Source organism: Cydia fagiglandana, chromosome 5, assembly GCF_963556715.1.
Source record: "Cydia fagiglandana chromosome 5, ilCydFagi1.1, whole genome shotgun sequence".
Classification (NCBI taxonomy): domain Eukaryota; kingdom Metazoa; phylum Arthropoda; class Insecta; order Lepidoptera; family Tortricidae; genus Cydia; species Cydia fagiglandana.
The window spans coordinates 17,765,651-17,791,519 of record NC_085936.1 but is presented as its reverse complement, the minus strand read 5'-3'; the positions used below and the strand labels follow the sequence as shown (position 1 = coordinate 17,791,519).

At 37.4% G+C, this 25,869-nt stretch overlaps 3 protein-coding genes across 3 annotated transcripts in view; 1 reads left to right on the top strand and 2 right to left on the bottom strand.

Moving 5' to 3' along the window:
- LOC134664592 (retinol dehydrogenase 11-like) overlaps nt 1-13,453 on the bottom strand; it is a 65,714-nt gene extending 52,261 nt beyond the window's left edge. Inside the window, exon 1 of the mRNA XM_063521322.1 lies at nt 13,381-13,453. The gene's annotated coding sequence lies outside the window, so the exon portion shown is untranslated. The remainder of the gene's footprint in view (nt 1-13,380) is intronic.
- On the bottom strand, nt 10,165-13,464 carry LOC134664752 (retinol dehydrogenase 13-like). Its single transcript, XM_063521497.1, has 2 exons — nt 12,569-13,464; nt 10,165-10,583 (listed from the first exon to the last, which is right to left on the bottom strand). The coding sequence occupies exons 1-2, from the start codon at nt 13,307-13,309 to the stop codon at nt 10,359-10,361; spliced, it is 966 nt and encodes a 321-aa protein (XP_063377567.1). The 5' UTR covers nt 13,310-13,464; the 3' UTR covers nt 10,165-10,358.
- Nucleotides 13,465-23,020: 9,556 nt separating this feature from the next.
- LOC134664599 (uncharacterized) lies at nt 23,021-23,796 on the top strand. Its single transcript, XM_063521331.1, has one exon. It carries the CDS (start codon nt 23,088-23,090, stop codon nt 23,559-23,561), a length of 474 nt encoding a protein of 157 aa, XP_063377401.1. The 5' UTR covers nt 23,021-23,087; the 3' UTR covers nt 23,562-23,796.
- The last annotated feature ends 2,073 nt before the right edge of the window (nt 23,797-25,869 follow it).

Below are 25,869 nucleotides of genomic sequence, written 5' to 3'. Positions count from 1 at the left end.
ATCCATATTGACCATATTTGAACCTCTCAACTCTCTTCAAGGGCACGCCACACAGCGTGATTCTATATACTGTTGTAATGTTAATGCTTAAGGATAATAATTTGTGGATTTATAAAATAAAACGAAACGAAATTTACTGGATTTATGTATATTATATTATTTTGGATTTATATTATAAGTTTTCTAAAGTACAGTCGCCATCAGATATATTGGTGCAGCTAGGGTGCTCATAAATATCTAAACACGCCTCTATTATCAGGGCGTGCGTGTTCAGATATTGTGAACACCTTGCCGAGCCCATATATAATAGCCAATAACGACCTAGTTATAAGACTATTACAATCTTAATCATTATGTATGTATAATACAACAATCACGTTTTTATATAGTCCTCACAAACGTATAAGTTACCATTTTGGCCAATATACCTTCAAAGCTTGGCACCGAATCGCTGTTAAAGACTTTGGTGTGCTCAAATACGCTGAATTTGGAAAGTAACGTCTGTACTTCCTACAAGACGGTACGACGCACTTTGAGTTCATCTCTGTAATATTCTATTTCCATTCGAACGTTTCCGGGATCGTCTCCATCTATTGTGTTGATACTGAGATCCAAAATGACTCGTGTAGCAGTCCAAGAGTCGTGGTGAAGGCGTTAATGAAAATGTTCTCCAAGAAGCAGTGCCAAGTAGTCGAAAGCAATCGTTATCATTATCAAAATATCCGTGTTGATCGTGCTAGGGACGTTAAAAATACTTATTCTAGAAATCACACCGACATCCAATTACAAGAAAACACAAATGTTTCGTCCGACCATTATTTTCCAATTATTTGCAAGTTATTTTCCAAGAATGACACTGACAGTTGACATCGATTTTTTTTCTATCTCGTCCCATTTACTACGCAAAGGAATTAATTACTCGAATCTGCCATTTCACCTCACAAACGTCATATCGATCATTAAAAAAAATATATTTAATCAATAAAATGATATAAAAATAAAAGAGCTGCATTTCCGTGATCGCTATAATGAATACTATCGGGAAAAAATAGAATTTGCCTATCTTCAAAAAACTTTACCTACCCAATTCATGCAGCTTCTAAACATATACATGTTTAGTAATATCCTACTGCAAAAAGATGGTGAAAAAATTATTAAATGACCGCAGCGTGGGTAGTTGGACTCTCGCTAGGCGGCATTTATCTTACAAAATGGTCGAGTACGAGTATCTACGTAGGTAACTATGCTTACTTTTCTAGATTTTATGATGACGAATAAAATGCTTTCTGTATATTTAATGTCCGCAGTTTCCAGTACACAGACATAATTCTGGTATAGGTTAAAAAAATAGACACAGGTATCCCCATGTCTAAAAAGGAGGGCGGCTCGCTTAACAAATAAGATCATATACAACCGCAATTTCAGGTTGGGTTAGGTTAGGTTCGTTAGTTACCTTTTATCCCTCAGAGCAGAAAATAGAAGCCCCGCGAGGCGGGGCTTCGTTGGTTTGTCACCAAGTCATACTTGCATAACCTATATTAGTATGACAAATATACATAGCTGTTATGATTTCTAAATGTAAGCTCTCCGCATAATAGTTATTTGTTTTACAAGGGGGTAAAGTTGTTGTTTAACCGCTCGTGCTATTATTGATACCCGATCAAGCGAAAGATTTCAAAATTGAACCACGAGCGTAGTGAGTGGTTCGAAAAATGGAATCTTGAGCGTTGTAAGGGTTTCAAAGAACGAGAGTTAAACAAAATTTGCCGCCGAGTGAAACACAGAATTTTTCACCACACCAACCTGAAGCAAATATTAAATGTAAAATATCAAACAAAATCAAACCAAATCAAATCTAAATGAATGTTATTTGCAGGTTGAAGTTATTTATTAAAAACAACAAGTAAGTACCTATAAAATTACTTAAAGTGAGTTATAGCATGAAAATTATCGTGAAAATAAATATTTTGCCTCTTCCTAAGTAGTACAATTTCTCTCATAAATAGTGTTTTAATATTATCAGCAAAAATAAGAGCGCTATTTTATTAGAATAATTTCATTTATAATAGTTATTTCTCGGACCCAATTTTGGACCCGGGTATATCCTTAAACTACGTTCAAAAGAGAGGTATGGGCACTGTAAATGTCATCTCGCTTTGTGTGGTAGGGCACAGCACAGCGGATGTCATTCCAGATCTATCCGAGCAGAGCCCAACTGGGGAAGTACGTACTTACCTCCACCTTACAGAAAACACCGGTCAAATAACACTAGGCCCCACTCAAATCGTTGCAAGTGCATTAAAATTAAAGTGCATAAAATTATGTCTGTATGATGAATTATGTCTGGATGAAAGTATTTTATTCGTCATCATAAAATCTAGCAAAGTAAGCAAAGTCCAACTACCCGCGCTGCGGTCATTTAATAATTTTTTCACCATCTTTTTGCAGTAGGATATTACTCAACGTGTATATGTTTAGAATCTGCATGAATTACGCTTTATTATAGTATTTTTTATATGATATTTTTGGCTACTATACAAAAGTTATTAGCTCTCAAAGCAAATATCTCCATCCTAAATTTTCATCTTTTTACGTTTTTCTTGTAAAATTACTATGAAGCTGAAAAAAACAAATATCAGCAATGAATTCTACGTCTTCGGTTTATACGAAAATGATACCAAACTTGCCCTAGTAGCCACCAGGACCAGAACAGATTTTTTTGAATGATGACGGGTGGCGGCCATCTTTGTACCCCCCCTCCCCTTATGGCCTCCCAGGCTTGAAATGCTTAGAATTACTCAAAGATCATATGTGATGAAGCTCATAGCTTAATAAAATTTTTTTGGGTCAACTTCATAACTGACTCCGCTATTAGTAATATCGATATAGATGTGGTAAAACAATACGACTATTTTTTCTAGTTGCATGGTCTCTCCGACCGCCAAGCGAACATCGCTTAGCGAGTACCTACCGCTAAGCGACTTTATCGTTGACAGCTTTTATCGCTGCGAGTAAAGAGTGCAAAGAGAGTCCTCGCCGGCAATGTGAACAGCCACTACAGCCAGCGATCAACTATTAATATAGGTACCTATCTATTGTCTTTTACCGACACGGAATCTCTATCTTATCGCTTACACGCCCTTGGGCTTGGACTCTTCGAGCAACACGGAAGGGAGGCGGCATTCCCACTATTTCCCCTGTGCCGAGGTACAAGATTAGCACGTCAATCTAATCTAGCGCGGATAATAAAACTAGTTGCACTTGGATTTTTCACTAGACCGAGTCCAGACGCGCGCGTGAACACTGCTGCACAAAAATGCCTGTTTGCTCGGTTTTTTGTTATAAAAAGAGGTCGGGGACATCAAATTTACAAAATGAAAGTGTTACATTTCACATGTAATATTTTTTTTTACATATCATACGTTTAATTACATTTAAATACAATTATTATATTTTAGTCTCAAGTAATTGTTGGATTTATCGATTTTGCTCGCTCAGTACAAATTGCGGATCGGTCGAGCGACAAATCCAACTTCTCATCTCTCAGAATACAATGACATACTTCAACGAAAATGTGTTAGTGTGCGTGTTGTGACACTAGTCACTCGTCCGTACACAAAAAGAGATCGAGGTTTGCAAGATTTGTCTTTGACGTGTGTCATTTTCTATGTATTTGTGTCGTCATTACAGAGGGCCTACTGCGAACCACGTTCGACGTGTTGCCTCCCTGTCACACTTACGTATGAATTTACAAGTGCCATAGAGAGGCAACACGTCGAACGTGGTTCGCGGTAGGGCCTTTGATTGGATTTTGTATGTAAGTGTGTGAGAAGTGCGACTGTGTGCACCTCCCCCCGCGAAAAATGGCAGAATGATTTGTACGGTGAGATATCGCTTGCGCCCCTCCCTTCCGACGTGTCGGAAGCCGGTGTTGCTCGAAGCTTGGACTAGTGCATATCCATACTTAATATTATAAAATTTATAAAGGCGAAAGTGTGGCTGTCTGTTTGTCTGTCTTGTCTGTTACCTCTTCACGCTTAAGCCACTGAACCGATTTATTTGAAATATGTATGGTATAGAGATTGTCTGAGTCCCGAGGAAGGACATAGGATAGTTTTTATTCCAGAAATCATCCCTTAAAGGGGTGGACCCTTTGTATGGGGACTTAACACAAACTGGACAACAAACTTTGTCAATAGGAACTGTCCCGCCCGCGCGGTGTAGCACCGGCGCTGGTGCACGATTTAGTTGGGTACATAGAGATAGTTTGAGTCCCGGGGAATGACAAAGGGTAGTTTTCATTCAAGAAATCACCCTTTAACTGATTGAATAAAATAATTCCACGCTGAAGAAGTCGCGGGGAAAAGCTAGTATACAGTGTGTTTTTTTTTAAGTGGGACAGTATGGGGAAATCCCAAAGTATAAGAGATACCGGGAAACTGTCTTAGGAAACATTAGGTACTTTTTTGTGAAAAAAAAATGGTATAGTCAAAATTTTGGTCAAGTGTGAGTTGTCCCTAAAAATGATTAATTTTGATGAAATTTTTTTTTGACGCACATCTACTCAGTTTCATGAGGGGATCATTTTATTGTATGGGAAGAAAAAAATCGGGACAGCAGAAGTTAGTCAAATTTAAGAAAATCGTTTTCATTTTTACAACCCGTGTAAATTGAAAACCACTGCCCACTGCAAGGTTTTTATTTAAAAAATATTGCCTATTCCAGTTTTACATTTGAATTTGGAACACTTTATTTGGTTTAAAAAGGATTAAAATACTTTAAGATATTCTTACGCGAGCCTTACCTTACAAATCTAATTTAAAAAAAAAACAAATTTTAAATTTGGAACTTCTTGAAACAAACAGTATTTTACTTGATATTTCATTGTTTAAAGTTAACATTATGTTAAGTTTTCGTCATGGAATTACCAAACTCGCATAAAGTAGATTTAATTGAAGCGTATTTTGTAAATTATCGTAGCTCTGTGAATGCGTTACAGTGGTATCGGGAACGTTATCCGGACCGCGATCAACCGGACCGCAAAATTTTTGACAAACTGGTGAAAAATTTAAGAAAGGGAGGCTGTTTTAAATTAAAACGGAAGAGACGAGCCACAGTAATAAATGAATTTACAACTATCGCAATCTTAGGATATTTTGAAGCCTACCCAAAAGCCTCATTGAGGGAAGCTGCTAACACTATCGGTGTGCATAAATCTACAGTACGAAAGGTATTGAAGGCTTACAAGTACAAGTGTTACATAGAAGGTCATCTTGTACAAGCATTGCTTCCAGGAGACACTGACCGGAGATTAGCATTTTGCCAGTGGTTTGTAGCATGCTCGATTAGAAACCCGTCTTTTCCAAGCCGGATTATTTGGACAGATGAATGCAATTTTTCAAACAATGGCATGTACAATAGAAAAAATAATCATTTTTGGGCACGTACAAACCCCTTCCGAACTACGGCAACCCATAACCAGGTCCGCTTTTCCTTTAATTGTTGGTGTGCAATATTAGATAATAAAATCTTTGCCATTAAAATTTACCATGGAACATTGAATAGTCAAAAATATCAGGAAATATTAAACATGGCTGTGGATTTAGTAGATATGGCAATTCCATTAAATAATTTGAATAATATCATCTACCAACAAGACGGCGCCCCTGCCCACAATAGTATCGCTACGAAACAGTTTTTAAATGAACATTTTCTTGATCGCTGGATGGGCACAAATGGCCCTATTAAATGGCCACCACGTTCACCCGATTTAACACCGTTGGATTTTTTCATTTGGGGGTACCTTAAAGGTCGAATTTATGCAGATACTTACAACTCGGTACAAGAGTTAAAAGACGCAGTGCATTATCATTTGAACAACATACATCACAACGCCTTGTCTAAAGCTACCAGAGGTGTTCTGAAACGCGCTCGTGCCTGCATTCGACAAGAGGGAGGCCACTTTGAACATTTATTACTTTAATGTAAAATTATTTTATTAAATTTACCTAACTTCTGCTGTCCCGATTTTTTTCTTCCCATACAATAAAATGATCCCCTCATGAAACTGAGTAGATGTGCGTCAAAAAAAAATTTCATCAAAATTAATCATTTTTAGGGACAACTCACACTTGACCAAAATTTTGACTATACCAATTTTTTTTTCACAAAAAAGTACCTAATGTTTCCTAAGACAGTTTCCCTGTATCTCTTATACTTTAGGATTTCCCCATACTGTCCCACTTAAAAAAAACACACTGTATATATAACAGAGATGAGCCACTGAAAATATTATTGATACACAATTATGTAGACACCTAGTGAAGCGCTGGTGGCCTAGCGGTGAGAGCGTGCAACTTGCAATCTGGAGGTCGCGGGTTCAAACCCCGGCTCGTACCAATGAGTTTTTCGGAACTTATGTACGAAATATCATTTGATATTTACCAGTCGCTTTTCGGTGAAGGAAAACATCGTGAGGAAACCGGACTAATCCCAATAAGGCCTAGTTTACCCTCTGGGTTGGAAGGTCAGATGGCAGTCGCTTTCGTAAAAACTAGTGGCTACGTCAAATCATGGGATTAGTTGTCAAGCGGACCCCGGGCTCTCATGAGCCGTGGCGAAATGCCGGGATAACGCGAGGAAGAAGAAGAAGAATTATGTAGACACCTAACCTATTTTATATTAAGTAAGGATATATTATTATCACTGCCAAAATAAGGTTAAAGGTGCCGCCCTGTAGTAGTAGAAGGTATTGTGTTGTGATAAATATTTTTTTCTTTCATATATATACTATGGACATTCCTCGATGGCACCAAGTTGCAACAAGAAAGCGATGATCACACGGCAAATCAAATTCTGAAGACTATAGCAGCCACGTCAAAGGAAGATATACCTACCTATTCAAAGAATGTTTATTGATCCTATTTGAAAGCAATCCTACAATCATGATCATACACGCTATATTTGTTAAGATTGTTGTTATTTAATTACCCTGTGATGAATAATTTAATTTATTTTTTTTAAGGCCAACAAAGGATCAATTTCGTCATTTTAATTTAAATCTTACAACAAATGTTAGTAGGATACACGCACAAACTTATTAACTAACTACATATTTACAGATGATGGTGTAATAACAACAATTTTGACAAATTTGGCGTGTATGACCATAATTGTAGGATTGCTTTCAAATAGGATGCCATATACAGGATGGCAAGATAAGTCGGGCCCTGGAGGGAAACTACCTTAAATCCTTAAGCTGGCTCATTTTACTTTAAAGGAGACATTCCTTTATTTTTAAAAAGAAACAAAACTTGGTACAAAACAATTTTTTATGGTAGTCTCATTGCGGCCTTTGTATTAGAACAATAATAATCCAACCAAAATTTCGGGTCGACAATTGAGTCCAGGCCTGCTACCAAAACCTGATGTCCTATTTAAGGTGAGGCGGCACTAAACATAGGTCTGCTCGTGCATGGAATACTGCTGCCACTGGCTATCAAATCTGCTGCAGACTTTTTTGGTCCGACTATCAGCTGGCAGCCCTGGAGTCGATAGAGCGCCGGGCTCATATACTTTTTGGCGATGGCTGTCAAATCAAAGTTACAAAGCCTCGATCATATCATCGCCGACGAGTTACATGTGTATCGGTGTTCTATCGGATATATTCTAGGGAGTGCGCAAAAGAATGTGTTATTCCCACTAGTTACCACCAAGTTCTTACCAGTGGTAACTACTGGGCATTTTTTCCCACCTTTTACCACTGGTAAAAAAAAATCCCACTAGTTACCACCAACTCGGCTTGGTGGTAACTACTGGGAATTTTTATTCCCAGTAGTTACCACCAAAATATTGTTAGAATTCAATACTAATAAAAACAGTATAAATAGTTTAGTATACATGTAGCGTGCTGAAATAAATAATTATGTGTCGGTTACTGGCGTATATGGCGGTCGGATACTTATCCATACCCCGAAGGTAACGGAATTCAATAAAAACACGGTGTATAGAGATGACACGGGGGAGGGGCTAAACGACCGAACCAGATGCACTTATGGCAATTTCAGTAGGAGTAGCAGAGAAAGCGGTATTATTGCTTGTCCTTGTCACAGTCTCACTTTTTGTTTGTTCCCCACCAACATTTATTTATATGGTTTATGGTGGGCAACAAATAACCCGACCGAATTACGTAGATTGTTTTTGGTATGTTGTCAGGAATGTTAAAACGTGTTTTTAATATTGTCGCTTTGCGAATGTTTTATCCCTCACGGAGGCACGCGTATAGCTCATCTATGTACCTAATACTAGGTCTATGTCGGACGTCCAGGCGGGAGGAGCAAAGCGACTGTACCCGTTCGTTGTTAATATTCTATAGTTGGTCAAGCAGATCTTGTCAGTAGAAAAAGGCGGCAAATTTGAAAAATGTAGGCACGAAGGGATATCGTCTCATAGAAAATTTGAATTTCGCGCCTTTTTCTACTGACAAGATTTGCTTGACCATCTATATTTGTCCGCACAAAACGATTTGCCTCATTTTTTTTGTAAGGACGATTAAGGAATGGAATGCGCTCCCGTCATCTGTGTTTCCTGGGAAATTTGACCTCGGTGTCTTTAAAGCAAGAGTGAATAGGCTATTATTACTTACTGAGCCGGTAAGCTCCATCATCTTAGGCTCTGTTTTCAATAGAGCCAATCCCCGTTTAGTTCATTATAAAAAATATATATACAAAGAGTACTATTGTATTATTTCAGTAGTTAGTGCCTATACCCAAAGTGCGACATAAAATAGTAGAAATTAAATAAACTGGAACTAAAAATATTCCATACTAAATTGATGCCATTTTTAAGCATTTTACGTCAAAAAAGGGACAGTAACGTAGAAAGTGGCGCCCTCATTTATATTCTACTGGTTTTTGTCACACTGTTATTTGAGGCAGGAAATAGGCAATATTACGCAGAACCCTGCGTAGAGGGCGTTAATCACATCCCATGGCCTACCGCGAAACACGTAAATCGAAATATCGTTTTCTGCCTCTATCACTCATGGCCATTCGATTGACAGAGAGGCAGATAACGAAATTTCGATTATCGCGTTTTGCGGTAGCCTATCTGTAAACATAGGTACTGTAAGCAAATCACCTTGATGCATCAATGTCATAGTGAAAACAGTCCAAATAGCGTGGCTACATTCCAAAATCGGTCCGTGAATGTCAAAAACGTACAATGTTTAGTATTAGGATGCCGTCCATTTGGATGAATCCATTGTAACGGCATCCATTTGGAAGGCTCTTCAGTGGCCTGCTTAACGCTTTGCATAGAAAAGGAAGCTCCGGTAGCTCCGGCGGCCCGGCCACAGCCCGGTCTAACGTGAGTCATCCTAAACTGGAAAAAAACCGGAAAAAACTAAATTTTGTGAAATTTTGTGTGTGCGATAAGCATTTGTTTTTTTCCGGGATTTTCATCCCTAAAACACCCAGTAATAAAAACTGACTTTTCTAAATATGGTTTAATTACAACTTGCGTGAATAGGCATTTTTGAGCGTTCATAGGTGAATGTGTGGAGCGAGCATTATTTGACGTGTAGGTGTGGGTTCAACAAAAAGAACGCTTGTCAATAAGGCGTTCGTGCTGTTAAAATTCAATTAATAATAGCCTTTATCGACCATCAACAGTGTAGTCCCCTTTTGATTGAGGGAAATTGTCACGTATAGTTCCACTACTCGCCGCCGCACCGTGAATAGCGCGTTAGTTCATCTACCGCTCACAAGATGTCATTAATTCCTGTAAACGTATATATTGAAAAAAAAAGCTTTACTCTATGCTATAAAATACCCTTTCGCACGTCAAAAACTCCAAGATGGTGCCCAAGCCCATGGACAAAAAAGTCTAGCGATAGTATCCATGCCTGTCAAAATTTGACATTAGCAATCCACAGTTAGGTGACAACCGAACCAAACCGACTTAACCGACCTACCCCGAGTTCAAAGTCATTATAAACCGTATAGTAGTAATAAAACAAAGTTGATTTTTTCTTACTTATTTTTTCGATCACAAGTTTGCGATAGAACGCGATTCCATTGAACAATGCGATACAATCATCTGTTGATGTGATGTTGATTTGAAATGTCAGCTTTGCACAAGTGGAATAAGGCCCCAGCAAACATTAAATGTTTATTGTCTAATCATTATCATTATTTGCTGTGCTTAGTTGTATTTATTGATTATTTTTATTACTTATAAACCTACTTATTTACATATTAACTTTTGGACATTAGTCAATCTCATCAAAATACATCATTCACAATTCCACTGACACTTTCACATAATAAACAATCGCATTATTTGAATATGATAATTAACTATGCAGTTTTTAATTTAACCAGTCTCTCCGATTCTTCCCAAAGTTTTCGAGCCATTTCAGTATCTTGAGCTTGTTTACTCGGTTTCACTTCTCTGCAGTCTCTAAAATACCGACCACTCGTACCAGAGAGCTCCGGCGCCACGGCTAGGTGGATAGTGGTCTGCGCTCCTTCCCACGGTGTTTTACAATATGGCTTCAAGAAAAACAAAGAGGTACTCATTAGCAGTGTTGGCAAAATATCAATTCGAATTGACGATTGACGATTGTGGATTGACCGATCAATTCGAATTGACGATTGACGATTGACGAAACTAATTCTAAATCTACTGATTGAAGATTGACGATTACTAATCGTTAATTCGAATTGACCGGTCAATCCTCAATCCTCAATCGTCAATTCGGATTGACGATTACTTTGTATGTACACCTAATGTCCTTTTTATTTAGGCCATTTTTTGAAACTGACCAAATGCGTTCCGAAGCGGTGTCCGAGTTTACCAAAGGTTCCGAAACATGTTTCTGACGGCATTATGAAGGATGTCCTTTTTGGAACATTTTCGGGACTTTCCTTGAAATTAACCGATAGCGTTCAAAATCGATATCTGAGGTGCCCAAAGGTTTCGAAACTTGTTTCCGAGGGAAATATTGAGAGATGCCCTTTTTTGGGACATTTCTAGAAATTACCCGATTGCGTTTAAAATCGATATCTGAGGTAGCCAGAGGTTTCTAAACATCTTTTCGACTGCAATATTGAAAGGTGTCCTGTTTCGGGACATTTTAGTGACATTTTATGAAAGTGACTGCTTGCATTCAAAATCAATATCTAAGGTGCAAAACATGGTTTCAATGGCAATATTTAGATTCTACCAGGGACAGGAACCGGTTACCTTAACCGGGGTTTTTCATAGAGTTATTTTAGAAGCGGTTGTAAAAACCCCTACCATAACGGTAACCGTCTGATAAGGTAACACTTTGATTCGGTAACCGTATCAGATACGGTTAACCTCTGTTACCGGTAACCGAAATAAAAACCAAGTCTATTCAGTTACCTCATTATAAAGTTTTTGACCAGTTCAAACGATTGTAATCTTTACGCACACTTAAATTCAAGTTGTTATTGAATAACCGAGGTCGGCATGAGCGATCTATGAAGCCTCCAGCATAAACAAGTTTTTTTGCCGTTCCTCTGTTTATCTTTATATCTACCTGTGTGGTGTGTTCTTATTATAAATCTTATTATATTATAAATAAAATAATTAAAATAAATAAAGTAAAAGAAATAAATAATGTAAATAAAATAAATAAAAGTAAATAAATAATATAAATAAAATAAATAAAATAAATAAAATAAATAAAATAAATAAAATAAATAAAATAAATAAAATAAATAAAATAAATAAAATAAATAAAATAAATAAAATAAATAAAATAAATAAAATAAATAAAATAAATAAAATAAATAAAATAAATAAAATAAATAAAATAAATAAAATAAATAAAATAAATAAAATAAATAAAATAAATAAAATAAATAAAATAAATAAAATAAATAAAATAAATAAAATAAATAAAATAAATAAAATAAATAAAATAAATAAAATAAATAAAATAAATAAAATAAATAAAATAAATAAAATAAATAAAATAAATAAAATAAATAAAATAAATAAAATAAATAAAATAAATAAAATAAATAAAATAAATAAAATAAATAAAATAAATAAAATAAATAAAATAAATAAAATAAATAAAATAAATAAAATAAATAAAATAAATAAAATAAATAAAATAAATAAAATAAATAAAATAAATAAAATAAATAAAATAAATAAAATAAATAAAATAAATAAAATAAATAAAATAAATAAAATAAATAAAATAAATAAAATAAATAAAATAAATCAATACTGACATCAGGAACATGTTTTCGAACCTCTGGGAACCTCAGATATCGAATTTAAGTCCAGTAAGTAAGTCCCAAAAACTTACACCTTTGAAAACTAATCTTAGGGACTATGGTTAATCTAGATTGAGAATTGATTTAATCCGAATTGAGGATTGATGCGTTAATTCAAATTGATTCAATCGGATTGACGCGTCAATCAGAATTGATTCAATTCGAATTGATCAATCCGGATTGATCAATTCGGATTGACGCGTCAATTCGATTGATCAATCCGGATTGATTTAGTTCAGATTGATGCCAACACTGCTCATTAGCCGGTCGTGTGAGGAAATCCCCGTTGCGATTATTCCAGGATGTAAAGCATTTACCGTCACACCCGTTCCTTTTAACCGCCTCTCCAATTCTACTGTCATCAAGATGTTACACATCTTTGTATTACAATACACTGTCATTTTACTATAGGTTTTTTTAGTTTCCTTTTCCGCGTTTAGATTATCGAGGTCAATAACTGCCCCCATGTGTGCGACCGATGAAACATTCACTATGCGACTTGGTGCTGAGGATTTAAGCAGTGGAAGTAACAAATTGGTGAGGAGGAAAGGTCCGAAATGATTACTCTGCATTTCTAGAAGTAGTCCATCTTCAGTTTTCTCGAAATTTGATCCATAACAGCCTGCGTTGTTCACGAGGACGTCGAGACGTTGTTCGTTTTTGAGGATATTGTCTGCAAATGATCTGACTGATTTTAATGATGCAAGGTCGAGGTGTTGGTAGTGGACATCAGAGTTTCCAGTAGCAGCGGTTATCTGATCCTTAGCTGCGCGGCCGCGAGTTTCGTTCCTGCACGCAAGTATCAGCCTCGCGCCTCTAGCCGCCAAATCCTTCGCCGTTTCATACCCGATCCCAGCATTCGCTCCAGTCACAATAACCGTTTTGCCCACCAAATGTCTGCTGCTGCTACATACGCCGCTAGTCAATTTACAGTACACCCATACAACAAAAGCAAAGATCACATTTATAATTAATAGTGTTACTAAAAACATGTTTCCTAGACGAGGACACTGCTTTATATAATATAATTACTCGTAACTAAGTCTAAATTTAATTTAATTACCGAAATAATCAGTTTTATATCGCTGAACACATGTTTTATCCGATAAAAAAGATAAATATGTTATCCACGCGTGGAATCAGTCCGCGTGCATGGGAATTACTAAACGTGGAATCTACGTGGTTTTCATCCAGTCATTATAGATAATAATGAACAATTTTATTGGTATGGTAGATAGCACGAATAAATAGGTCTGATAATGTAGTGTTGTTTCACATAGTTATGTCACTTTGAACAACGAATTAGAGTTACAAGCTTCATAGCTATAGAGATCAACAATGACGAGTACTGTGCCACGAATTACGCAACAGAGGGTCTACCGCGAACCACGTTCGACGTGTTGCCTCCCTGTCACACTTACGTACGAATTTACAAGTACGACAGAGAGACACCACGTCGAACGTGGCTCGCGAGAGGCCCTCTGTACTTGCTACGCGCAGCTCGACAATATTGCATTATTGTTAACGTATAATAAACATGTTACAGGCGGCGCCATACCTACTAAAATACTTACATAAAAAATCCTCAAAACTCAGGAACTTATGTTGAGATTGTGTTTTACTGTGATTTGATTGAACTCAGGGCACCGTCAATAAGCGCCTATTACAATTGTACGAGCAATATAAAATATCATACTAAAAATAGTTTCCAAGACGTGTAGGCGTTAAGGTAAGGTAAAGTAGGGGGGCAGCTGCCCCTTACTTGGAGGTCAAATATAGTAATACAGTACAACCCCCCCCCCCGTCACCCCCTCCCCTCTTCACTACAACTAGGCCTTCAGCGATATCAACTTACAAATGTGCAGATGAAAAAAACTGCTTACAATTTCTCGTGGGAAATAAAAGCTCCTCCGTCCAAAATAGAATGGAATAAAAATACTGATTTAAACTTTCACGATTATTAAACATTATCAAACTGCACAACGGGACTTAATCGCGTATTTAAGTTTTAAGATTTACCTCCGACGTTTCGAGGACGGCGTTGTCCCCGTGGTCTCGGAGAAGACTGGCTCAAGTTGACATCAACATCTTCTAGCCGCGCGATACACGATACGCAATACGCGATACACGATACACGATACGCGATACGCGATTAAGTCCCGTTGTGCAGTTTGATAATGGAATAAAAATGTTATGAAATTATTTACCTTTTAGAAACTTTTCGCAACTTACTGTGATAACCGGACTCCGATTTTCGGAGCTCTTATTTTGAGCTTTCACCTCGCCTGTGCTCTGTGAGTGACTGCAATAACACTTAAGGATGGGAGCCGTGGTGACGTTCGCACACCATCGACAAAGGAAAGTTGTGCAACAAATTAAACTTTAACCTGAACCCTCCGGTATCCTGCCTACACAACATGTAGCAAAATTCAATTTGTTTTAATAATTTTACGTGGCATATCGACCCGGGTACCTCTATGGCAAATTATGTGAAAAATTTCATCCTTGAATTAGTTTTTATATTTAAGTCTTGTCTTAAACTAGTTACTTTGAAAACAATTTCAATCGATTCCGGTGAAAAACTTTATTTATTTTTTGAGTATGATCCCATGCTGATTTGATATCATAAAACTTTTTTCTAGCTCGCCTATTTTCAAAACTCATGGGAGCCAGTTAGAAGCTAAATTATGACGATTCCATTTAATTATGTATTTAACATGTACAGTCAGCAGCAGAAGTCGCTATACACTCCAGCCGGCCTAGCCAAGGTTACAATCGCTATCGCTTCGACAACGAAAACCATTATGTCTCTCTATCACACTTCCATATTAGTGCGACAGTGACAGTTGCGTTTCGATCGCTACGGAGCGTAAGCGATCGGCATCTTGGCTACGCGGCCTGGTGCTCAAAGAGAGGTAAACGTTTAAACTGTCAAAAAGTTGTTGACTGTCATGGTAGTATTTACTTGTGAGCGCTCAACGTGTCACAAATATGTTAACAGTCGCTATTCATTAATTTCTACACTTACAACAAGTCATTGATACCTTAGCTGTCAAAAAACCAATGGTATCTAAACGGCCAACGTGTCAAATATATCTGAACAATTTGGAAAAATAGACTTTAAAGCATACAAGTATGGCCCAATATTGAATCAAACATCAAACATCAAACATCAACATCAACAAACATCAACATTTATTCAGCAAATAGGCCACAAGGGCACTTTTACACGTCAACATTGAATTTACATAAAAGCAAAAATAATAACATCAACAATTTTATAAAATAAAACTAACAATTCAATCTAACGTATTACAATTACTAAGAGATGTATATGGTCTGAATGAAATATAGCCATGCTAATTTCAGGTAAAGCGTTTTGACAATCATCGAAAGCAGTACGGTCTTGTCATCACATACATCTATCTCACGTTTTGCCCTTCAACCATTTGACAGGAGCCTCTCGGTCAACTTACTGCAAACTATTTCTTTTAACAGAATCGTCAAGACGAATGACACATAGCAAAATCTAACTGAAGCCGAATTTAGAGCCAATTGTCAAGGCACGTTGTGGTCTCAGTAACAGGCGTTTGCTTTTCAAAGTAGAGACCGCGGGTTCAAATCTCAGTCGTACGCACCTAGAGATTACAGCTTTTCATTTCTTTTGGGTTTCATTTTTAGTGTTCCGTACAAAACTTTGTTTACGGAACACTTATGGGATCACTTCGGTCTTGCAAATCAGTTAAATACGTTTTTCTCAGAGACCGTTTGACATAGATACCTAAAATTTGGAACAGTTATAGCAATTACCACCACTCATATTGTGAATAAGTCAAAACTGCTTATTTCTTATTAAAGGGGGAAATTTAGGGGGTTGAGAGGGGTAGGCTGAAACTTTTTTCATTTGTAAGAATCGTGTGGGGTACCATTAGAAAGCTTGCAAAAAATTGAGTCGATGGACTGATTTTGACTTCATTTTAGACTGCAATAGTTTCGTCAAAAAATGCATTTAAAGTTGCAAGTTTTCATACAAAAATTTTCACCTCTGTCCTGGCGATTTTCGCGAAAACTATAGCTAACAGGCAGCTGACCAGTCAATACCCAACTTAAAGAAGCATGGAGACGGCGGGAAAATTATCAGCTTAACTTTATCTTTATTAGTTTTTCAACTGCAGCTTGACCTTTGGTTGCTTAGGGCTAGCTAACTGATGCTTACACTGGTCAATTCATATTAGGCGAGAAACATCCTTAGTTAAAACTTTGGCATTGAAATTTATGACTTATGTCTTTGACATAAAGTTTAATTCTGCTTGCTTATTTTTGTGGGATATTTAATTTTATCTTAATAGCCTACTATAAGTATGAGAGAGATCTACAAAATACGACCTTATTATATTGCAAATAAGTTTCAATTTCGAACGGGCTTTCCAAGCAATGGACTAGCATCTCAAAAATCTGAAAAATTCAAATTAAGAATTCCGTTCTTGACTGTCGTTGTGTTTTTTTTTCCACAATAGGACACATAGAGTTAGTAAGGCGTATAGAGATAATAAAGTCATTTAATATTTATGAACAGCTTTGGCCTCATGTATAGATTTTATTGAGAGTATCTGTTTCGTCGAAACAATATACACAATATTCCTTTTCATTAAGTACCATTACATTTCTGTATTAATTGTATAATTATAATATATATTAATTATATTCAGTACTTATGTATATTTTTGAACGGATCGGTGAGCAACAAGATTCAGGGCTATAACCGCGAAAATAGAAGTTCGCAAATTGCGAGCATTTTTCTCTGTCACTCTAATTACGCCTTCATTGGAGTAAAAGAGAAAGATCCCCGCAAATTGCGAATTTCGGTTTACGCGGTAGCCCCTCAGTCCTGTTACGAGAAAATAATTTTGGAAGACATTAATAAATAGTACCTATATGACAGTTAAATATCACAGTTTTTTAGAAACAAAGGTAAAATTGACGAAATATTTAAAGTAAGCCGATCTTGTTTTTTAGCAGTTCTAAATAATATTAAAGTCTATATATATGGCATAGAACTAGAAACAAAATCAAATAAAAAATAATAATGAGTTCTAAATTCAAATTGAAGGAGTTATGTTACATTTTAAGGTATTATAGGCCAAGCGCGCACCACGATATAAATTTTTGCGACACGATTTTAGAATCGCGCTGTAATATATCGCAGAAAATTCACTGCGCGCACTGCGATGAAAATGAAAAAGTCGACCAGTCGCTTGTCATGAAACGTGTCTTTAATATGCGATTGCTGTATGACTGGTGATCCCCGTCTATTTCCATAATTAAATGGTCAACATCTAGCGTCTCATTTTGAGACTCCATTGGAGGTGCAGGTGCCGAGATGTTGGGGTTTGGAGAGCGAAATGCCGACTGAGGTCCGGCCGGGGTGCGATTTTATTATCATAGTGCGCGCGGGACCATACAACTCCGCATGCTGCAATTCACTTTGCGACAATCGCGTCGCGAACAATTGCGGAAAAATGTGACAAATCACAATTTAAAAATCGCTGCGATTTTTTTGTCGCATATGCGCGCACTAACATATAAACACATACGTTGCATTTCTGCGACAAAATTATCGCAGGACAAAAAATCGTGGTGCGCGCTTGGCCTTACTCTAAATTATTATAATACATCAAGCATTCGCGAGATGCTCGACTTCGGTATTCAAACACAAAGCAATAGTACAAGAATCTAACTAAATGCAAAGGCCGAAGGAGCGATACGAAAATCCGAAGCGTCCGACAGACGCGCGCCTACCGTAACTTTTCCAAGTATTTTTAAGTACAAGTGTCTAAGTCGCAAAATCCAAAGGCTGAAGTCGCATTGGGCCGAAAGTCCGAAGCATCCAGGAGGTCAGTTTTAAACACAGGTAATTAATACAAGTGTCTAAATGCGAAGGCCGGAGGCCGAGCTCCGCGTAGGGCCGAAGGCCCGACGCCTGCAAGATGTCAGTGGTTAAACACAGAACTGACAGCCTGGACGCTTCGGGCCTTCGGCCCTACGCGGAGCTCGGCCTTCGGCCTTCGCATTTAGATACTTATACTATTGTTCTGTGTTTAAGTACTAACATCCTGGACGCTTCGGGCCTTCGGCCCTACGCGGAGCTCGGCCTTCGGCTTTCGCATTTAGACACTTGTACTATTGTTCTGTGTTAAAGCACTGACATCCTGGACGCTTCGGGCCTTCGGGCTACGCGGAGGTCGGCCTTTCGCCTTCACATTTAGACACTTGTACTATTGCTCTGTGCTAAAGCGATGACATTTTGCTAAAGCTCGGCCTTCGGCCTTCGCACTTAGACACTTTGTACTATTGTTCTGTGTGTGTAGTTGAATACGGTACCCTAAAAACAGGCAAACAACCTCTGTAAAATGTAACGATGCGAGCGGTACGGCTACCATCAGTTTGGCATTGACATAAACGCTACCGTGGGCGTGAACGTAATTTACTTTCTATGCATCTCGCTCGTACTGACATATTAGTGCGAAAGAGATATACCTATAGGAAGTAAATTACGTTCACGATATCGTTTATGTCAATGCCAAACTGATGGTAGCCGTACGGAACACTAAATGCCTCGAGCTATCTCGGACTTGGCCAAATTATTATTATTATAATTTGTGTCTTCAGGTTTTATGTTAATTTCGCATTAGTTTATATAATTTTTGAAGATATGTCAGATGTAGCGTAATATGTACGACTTTCTATCAGGACTTTGTAGGTTTGAACCCGCAGTAAGCGTTACTTAGATTACTCCTGTGCGGAATGCCATTTGATATTTACCTACTGCTAGGTTGGATACAATTATTTTCTCCTTCGTTCTTTGATCGATTCGGGGCATCGTATTTTAGTAGGTACTACACAGGTTGGCCCATTTAGATCGGTCAGTATGGGAAAATCTAAAACTATAAGACATACACCGATCTCCTCTTAGGAACCATGTCATCGATTTTAGTAACAAGAAAAACTGCATTCATTCATTTAAAAAAAATGTATGTAAAATGTATTGAAAAATAAAAACCGGGCAAGTGCGAGTCGGACTCGCGCACGAAGGGTTCCGTACCATAATGCAAAAAAGGCAAAAAAAAAACGGTCACCCATCCAAGTACTGACCCCGCCCGACGTTGCTTAACTTCGGTCAAAAATCACGTTCGTTGTATGGGAGCCCCAGTTAAATCTTTATTTTATTCTGTTTTTAGTATTTGTTGTTATAGCGGCAACAGAAATACATCATCTGTGAAAATTTCAACTATCTAGCTATCACGGTTCGTGAGATACAGCCTGGTGACAGACGGACGGACGGTCGGATGGATGGACGGACGGACGGATAGCAGAGTCTTAGTAATAGGGTCCCGTTTTACGCTTTGGGTACGGAACCCTAAAAACCCTAAAAATCTTCGAAAACTTACTAAATGAAATTAAAGGACATGAAAACAATGCATTTTATTAATTTTAGACGTCATGTTTCATAGTAACATTTATTGCTTAAGACCTACACAATCGATATCTAAATAGAAATAGTCTTAGTTTTATTTTTCAAAACGTTCGGGGTTTGATTCCCGAGCTGAGTACACATTTTTTTTAATGTATGAATGCAGTGTTTCGTGTTACTTAAATCGATGACATGATTCCTAAGAAAAGATCGGTGTATATCTTATAGTATCAGATTTTCCCATACTGGCCGATCTAAATGGGCCAACCTGTGGCCACCCTGTATAGTATGTTTTAGTACAATAAGCGGGCTAAATAAATATATTAACATAGGTATATAATATGCTCTACGGTTTGGAAGAACAGCCGCATATGACAGTTAAAATAAAAAAACCGATCGTTCTCGTAGAACCTACTTATTTATTGTCTAAGTTTGACACTTAACGATAAAATACTTCTTTAAGAAAGAAGGTCTCAATTCGTAGTGCTACGGTATTTATTTAAAAGTTAAACAGATAAAATGTTGATGCTTAGTTACCATTGAAATAACAACTGCTTAGCAACTGGTGGCACCCTGGCTGCTGACGTACGTGATTGGCAGTGCGTGTAGGTATTAATGACAGCAGCTTGAATTTGAGTGCTTAGTTACCACTGACGTTTTAACCGTTATTGTCATTGTTATTAAATAAGGGTGTATGTGTTAAAGAAAAACTCAGAAGTTAAGGTATATGTGACGAACTGAAAGCCTACGTGAAAATGACAACTTAGATGTCCTTATTTTTGTGACGATTGAAGTGTATATGTTTTCTTGGACACCTTGTCCGCTCAGGTATATCTGCTGCTGACTGTACATGCATGACCACAATACTTGACGAGATAAATCGGCAAATAAAACTATATTCAAAGTTAAATTATAAATCACATCAATGACCGGGAACCTCATTTCGATATTCAAAACTTTGACATCGATGAAATATCAGCAGAACTTACAAATATACTCAAACGGCAGCAAAACGTCGAAAAATGGGGACAGCAGAGTCGAACGCCTAACTCTCGAATATACGAAAAGTTTTCTGCAGTCCTACGTTAAATTTCAACCTATCTGTTGGACCGTTTTCCGGCTCATACATATTACATAATACATTTAGTCTTATTGAAATATTTTGCTTCCAGTTAAAAACAAAGTAGCTAGAATAATCTGAATATTTAAATATTAGGAGATAATTTAAAAATTCATAAATATAAATAGGTAAAATCAGAAGGTCTTACTTTACGCTACGCTTACTAAGGCATCTTGCTTACTGTTGCTACAATAGAAAGTGTCACTAGTTTAGTAGATAACTTGCCATTTTCAAAATTATCCCGCTTTCAAAGTTACCCCAATGCACCTTACCTAGGTACCTCACTTGAACCAACCAACCATATATCTCAACGTTGCAACCGTTCTCTAAGCACCATACTGGGCTGGCTGAGATGCAGGATCAGTATCGCCATCATACGCGCCACCAGCATGTGCATCCGAGGCACACGCCACCGGTTTAAGTCCACCGCCAGGTGGCTTGGGTTCGACGACGGTGCCGCCCTTCCACACATCGACTGAAACCCCTTTTCTACCCTACCTACATATGTTTTAACCTAACCCATTGCCTATGTATTACTTATGATTCAGGTACCTCACTTTAAGTCCTATAGGTAACAGTTATAGTTATAGTTTATATTGTTCGAAAATTCTTGTAACACAAATTTTGACACAAAATCTCTTCTCCTGTAAATTTACTAAAATGGCACTTACAGTGTTATGCCTCTCAGATACGGAACTTAGCCTACGTAACTTTATATTATGTATATGTTAAAAATAGTAACTTTGAAGCTGGATATTTTGCTTTAGGGGAGACTGAATTATGACAAGGAGAGTTGTGACATTGTCGATTTTGTGGAATTTATTAACTAAAAACTAGGTCGCAATAGCGCGCGTTTGTTAGTTCAAGTTGCGAGCTCAGAAACGTACACTGTTGCGAGCTCACTAACAGTTATTAGATTCCAAAAAATTTACAATGTTACAACTCTCCTCTGTCACAACTCACCTCGGTCTCCCCTACTCTACGCTTTCTTTTTTTTACATTTTCATACCCCGTTAGCTTGCTCTTTAATGAAGGCAATCCACAGACAATCTTAAAGTTTGATAAACAGATCTGACTCTACACTAATACTAATAATATAGTAACCATGAAGCCGACTCAAACTACAATTTCACGTTTAAAATCCCTCACCTCCAGCGCGACTGTTTACAGAGTCAGACGAGCCCGAAGCCACCGCTTTTGGGCATTGCATTGCATTGCACTATTTCTTTGTAGAGGTCGTGAAGCGAATCGTCTTGGGCCAGGCGAGGCAATCCGATATTGCGTGAAGTGGAGCGTTCGCGAGCATTGTGCACTTTTATACGCTATTGTCAGTCAGCGACGCCACTTCGCTTCAATGATAGTGGTATCGTATTCTTTAGAAAACACTCACTTAGGCGGGGCTATCGCATTGTGTTGCCGTCCGTGATACTTGTCTTATTATTATTAAAGTAGGATAATTTATTTTTTCCGTCTTAGACAAGTCTAGTTTACACATTGTTAACACTTTAGTAATTTCACAGCTAAAAGAAAATTCAGGTTGAATAGTAACTGTTTCTGGTATGTTTCTGGAAAAGAAATAATGCACGTGTAGGCGTGTCAAAAAAAATGTGACAAAATTGACAAATTATTGCCATGTTTAGGGCTTGCCTCAAACGTCAGGAATGTTTCTCTGAATTCAGATTCTTAAAACTTCAGAGAGCCCGGAAATCCTATATAATGGCATTATGTTCCACACACATTCTGATTTATTCAAATTACGAATTTCTCAGATCGATCTGTAAGAATGATACTGATGAGCATTCTGAATTTAGAATATGAACAACAAGATTATGAATTCCTTGCGCACCTCTTTCAATAATTTATGTATGGACGAGACAGGCGTTTGTGAGTCAGCTGATCAATCGGACTGCTTCGCAAAGCTTTCTGAATTAAGAATCTGAATTCAGACAGAATTCCGGCTGTGTGAGGCCGGCCTAAAACGCTCGTACAAGAAAAAAAATCGAAAAAAGAAATTGCTTATATTTGAAGTAATGGGAATAATAAAACCTTCAAGACATGAAAGGCTGAGCATAGAGTAACTTGATTAACTGAGTTGATTATTGATATTGTCAAAATGACAACCCCAAAATAATTTTGGCACAAAATGTCCGGGTAGCCAACAAACGAAATTGTTATCACAATGGAGAAACCGGGTTTGTCTCCCCACAAATCATATTTTTGGAGCTGCCTAACTTTGCAAGAAGACTGCCCGTTTCTCTCGTCCAACTGTCCCACACTGTTTAATTTTGGAATCGGTTTATTCTTGTTGTATGTCATATACTTGTTGATTATTGTATTCGACTATAAATTCCACTCGCATGTAGATGAAATGCAGCATCAGATTGATTTTTACATGAGTTTGATATCGAAGAAGGTGAAGCTGGTGCAGAGGAATGAGGGTCGGTTGATGAACATGCAGGAGAGGACAGACAAGCTGCTGATGAAGGGGCGGCAGGGTGTGCGGATGCTGGAAGCCCTCCGAGACGCGGTCGCTCGAGACGACCTGGTCCAACTCCAACAACTCGTCCAACTCGCTGAAAAAAACGCCAACGAAGAACGGCTTCGTAATAACTTCCCAACAATTCCTAAAGAAAAATTATTGAACAATTTATAAGCACTATCATGAATGTTTAGCAAGTGTGAGAGAACGAAATCGATCATAAAACAACAGTACTGTAGCTAGCGGTGGAACCCCTCGGGCATATCCGGTTGCAACTGGCAGACACTTCGACGGAAAGATATACAGACTGCGGGCTCCGTCAGGTAATACATGTATAAAACATAGCCTAATTTGTTAATAACTTTGAAACTATTTTTGCGGGCAGCTTAATAAAAGTTGTAAAAAACAACGTTGTTCACGATTTCATTAATATGCTCAAAGTTCCACAATATTATTCCGGTATAGACGACACCTGTATGTAGGTATACTGCTTAGGGTGGTATTCCACCTGTCCAATTTCTTTGTTCAATGTGCATTTTGTCTCACATTTTGCTTCATGAGAGAGTGAGACGCAATGACATCTGACCAATAAATATATTGGACAGATGCAATACCGCCCTTAAACATCCTACCATTTATGTTATGCTATACTATGAACATATAGGCAGGTATCTCTTTACCTGTCATGCATGAATGACTCACTTTATTCGCTTGCACGAATTTCTGTAACACCAACACAATACATACGTATATACCCCTAACATATATAAACCCTGTATCTACAAACGTTCCCCAAGAATAAAGTTATACGTTATTGAAAAACCACACACTCGTAAAATCGGTTCAGTAGTTTCAAAGCTTATACCGCAAGTAAATGTACAGACACGGTCGGAGGGATTTGCTTTCTGATACTAATAGGTACGTACTATTAGGTACATAAAATACGAAATGCGATATAAAAATGGGATAGAACTGATCTATCGATAACGTTTAAATGTGTGTACATTCAAGCAATTTAGCTATCTATTCGAGCTTAAAAGAGTGAATACTAAATTTTATATAATATTCGATGATCACTATTTTGATCGAAAAGTTGGCTTGACAGATTTCAAAATTGTTTGAAAATACCTCTAGAATATAAAGATCGGTAGTTTATTATTCAAGTAGGCATATTACTCTACACCACTGCCCCGCGAAGATTTAAATCCCCGCTCAATTGAAGGAGGGTATCCCAATATGATACCGGCAAAAAAGAAAGAAAGAAGCACTTTCTTCTGAAGTAAGTGAGCAAGTTATATGACGCCTTGGCAAGTAAGTATTGTTAGTAAATTATTGCAAAGTATGAAGTGTTTCTGGTTTAGTGGACATACGCACAAATACATACACACAAAAAAAACACTTTCAAAGTTATCAGACTTGGACCTAATTTCTGTTTTTGTTGACTCATATGCAATAGAGCCAAGTGTCAAGTCAACACGTTTTTAAGTGCTTTTAGTGTAGATACTTGTGACAAGAATTATGCATCTTGAACTGCAGACAAGATTTTGCAATAATTTATGAATGGTGAAATATAAATGTGTCAGATACCCTGTGTTCTACAGAGTTTTAGGTGAAAATTACGGAGATCCTGTCAAATGTCACTGACTTAAATTAGGTAAAAATGTTTCGTATTAAAAGCAAATAGTTACGCATATCTGTGATTCTATAAAAGATTTCCTTATCAATTTCTTTTTACAACAACGACGGGAGGTGAGGGCATAGTTACCGCACAAAGTTTAAAAAGACAACAAAACTGCTCGAAACACCTATAGGTAGTTGCAGTCTTTTTCCCCTGAACCGTAGCGCACGGTTAAAACAATTTCAGATAGCTGAGATAGCTGAATCTGAATTGTATTAAATGTTGGCGCAAAACTCAGAATTGGCCCCTAGACACCGTCGCCAGTAAACGACCAGCGAGAAAAGGCTCACTATCTTGCGATTAAAAAAGAACGTATGCAATACTTACACTTAAACCTATACGACTTTCTGTACGGGGTAGCTGTGGCCTATTTTATAAAGCTACAAGTTACAATTTACAAGCGGAAGTCTCTTTCTAACCCTATGTGTTAGAACGAGACTTCCGCTTGTAAATTGTAACTTGTAGCTTTATAAAATAGGCCACTGGTATCTTGTACGTTGAACCCCTAACTTCAGACTCCGTTTTAACATCTACTCGTAAAATACTACTCCGAATACCATACGAATGGACATTTCTAACTATTTATGTATTTCCACTGACGAGCTCCTTCGATCCTAATACGAGAAAAAGTGTCCCCAAAATGTCATACATTGTATTTGAAAACGTAATACGAACTAATCGAAGAAAACGTTGTTTCTTGGTTGAAATGAAAAGAGCTAATGATTCTAAATATATATAAATATTTACTGCACAGTTTTAATAGAAAAGAACATGCCCTACAAAATTTTGTTGATATGTATTTTA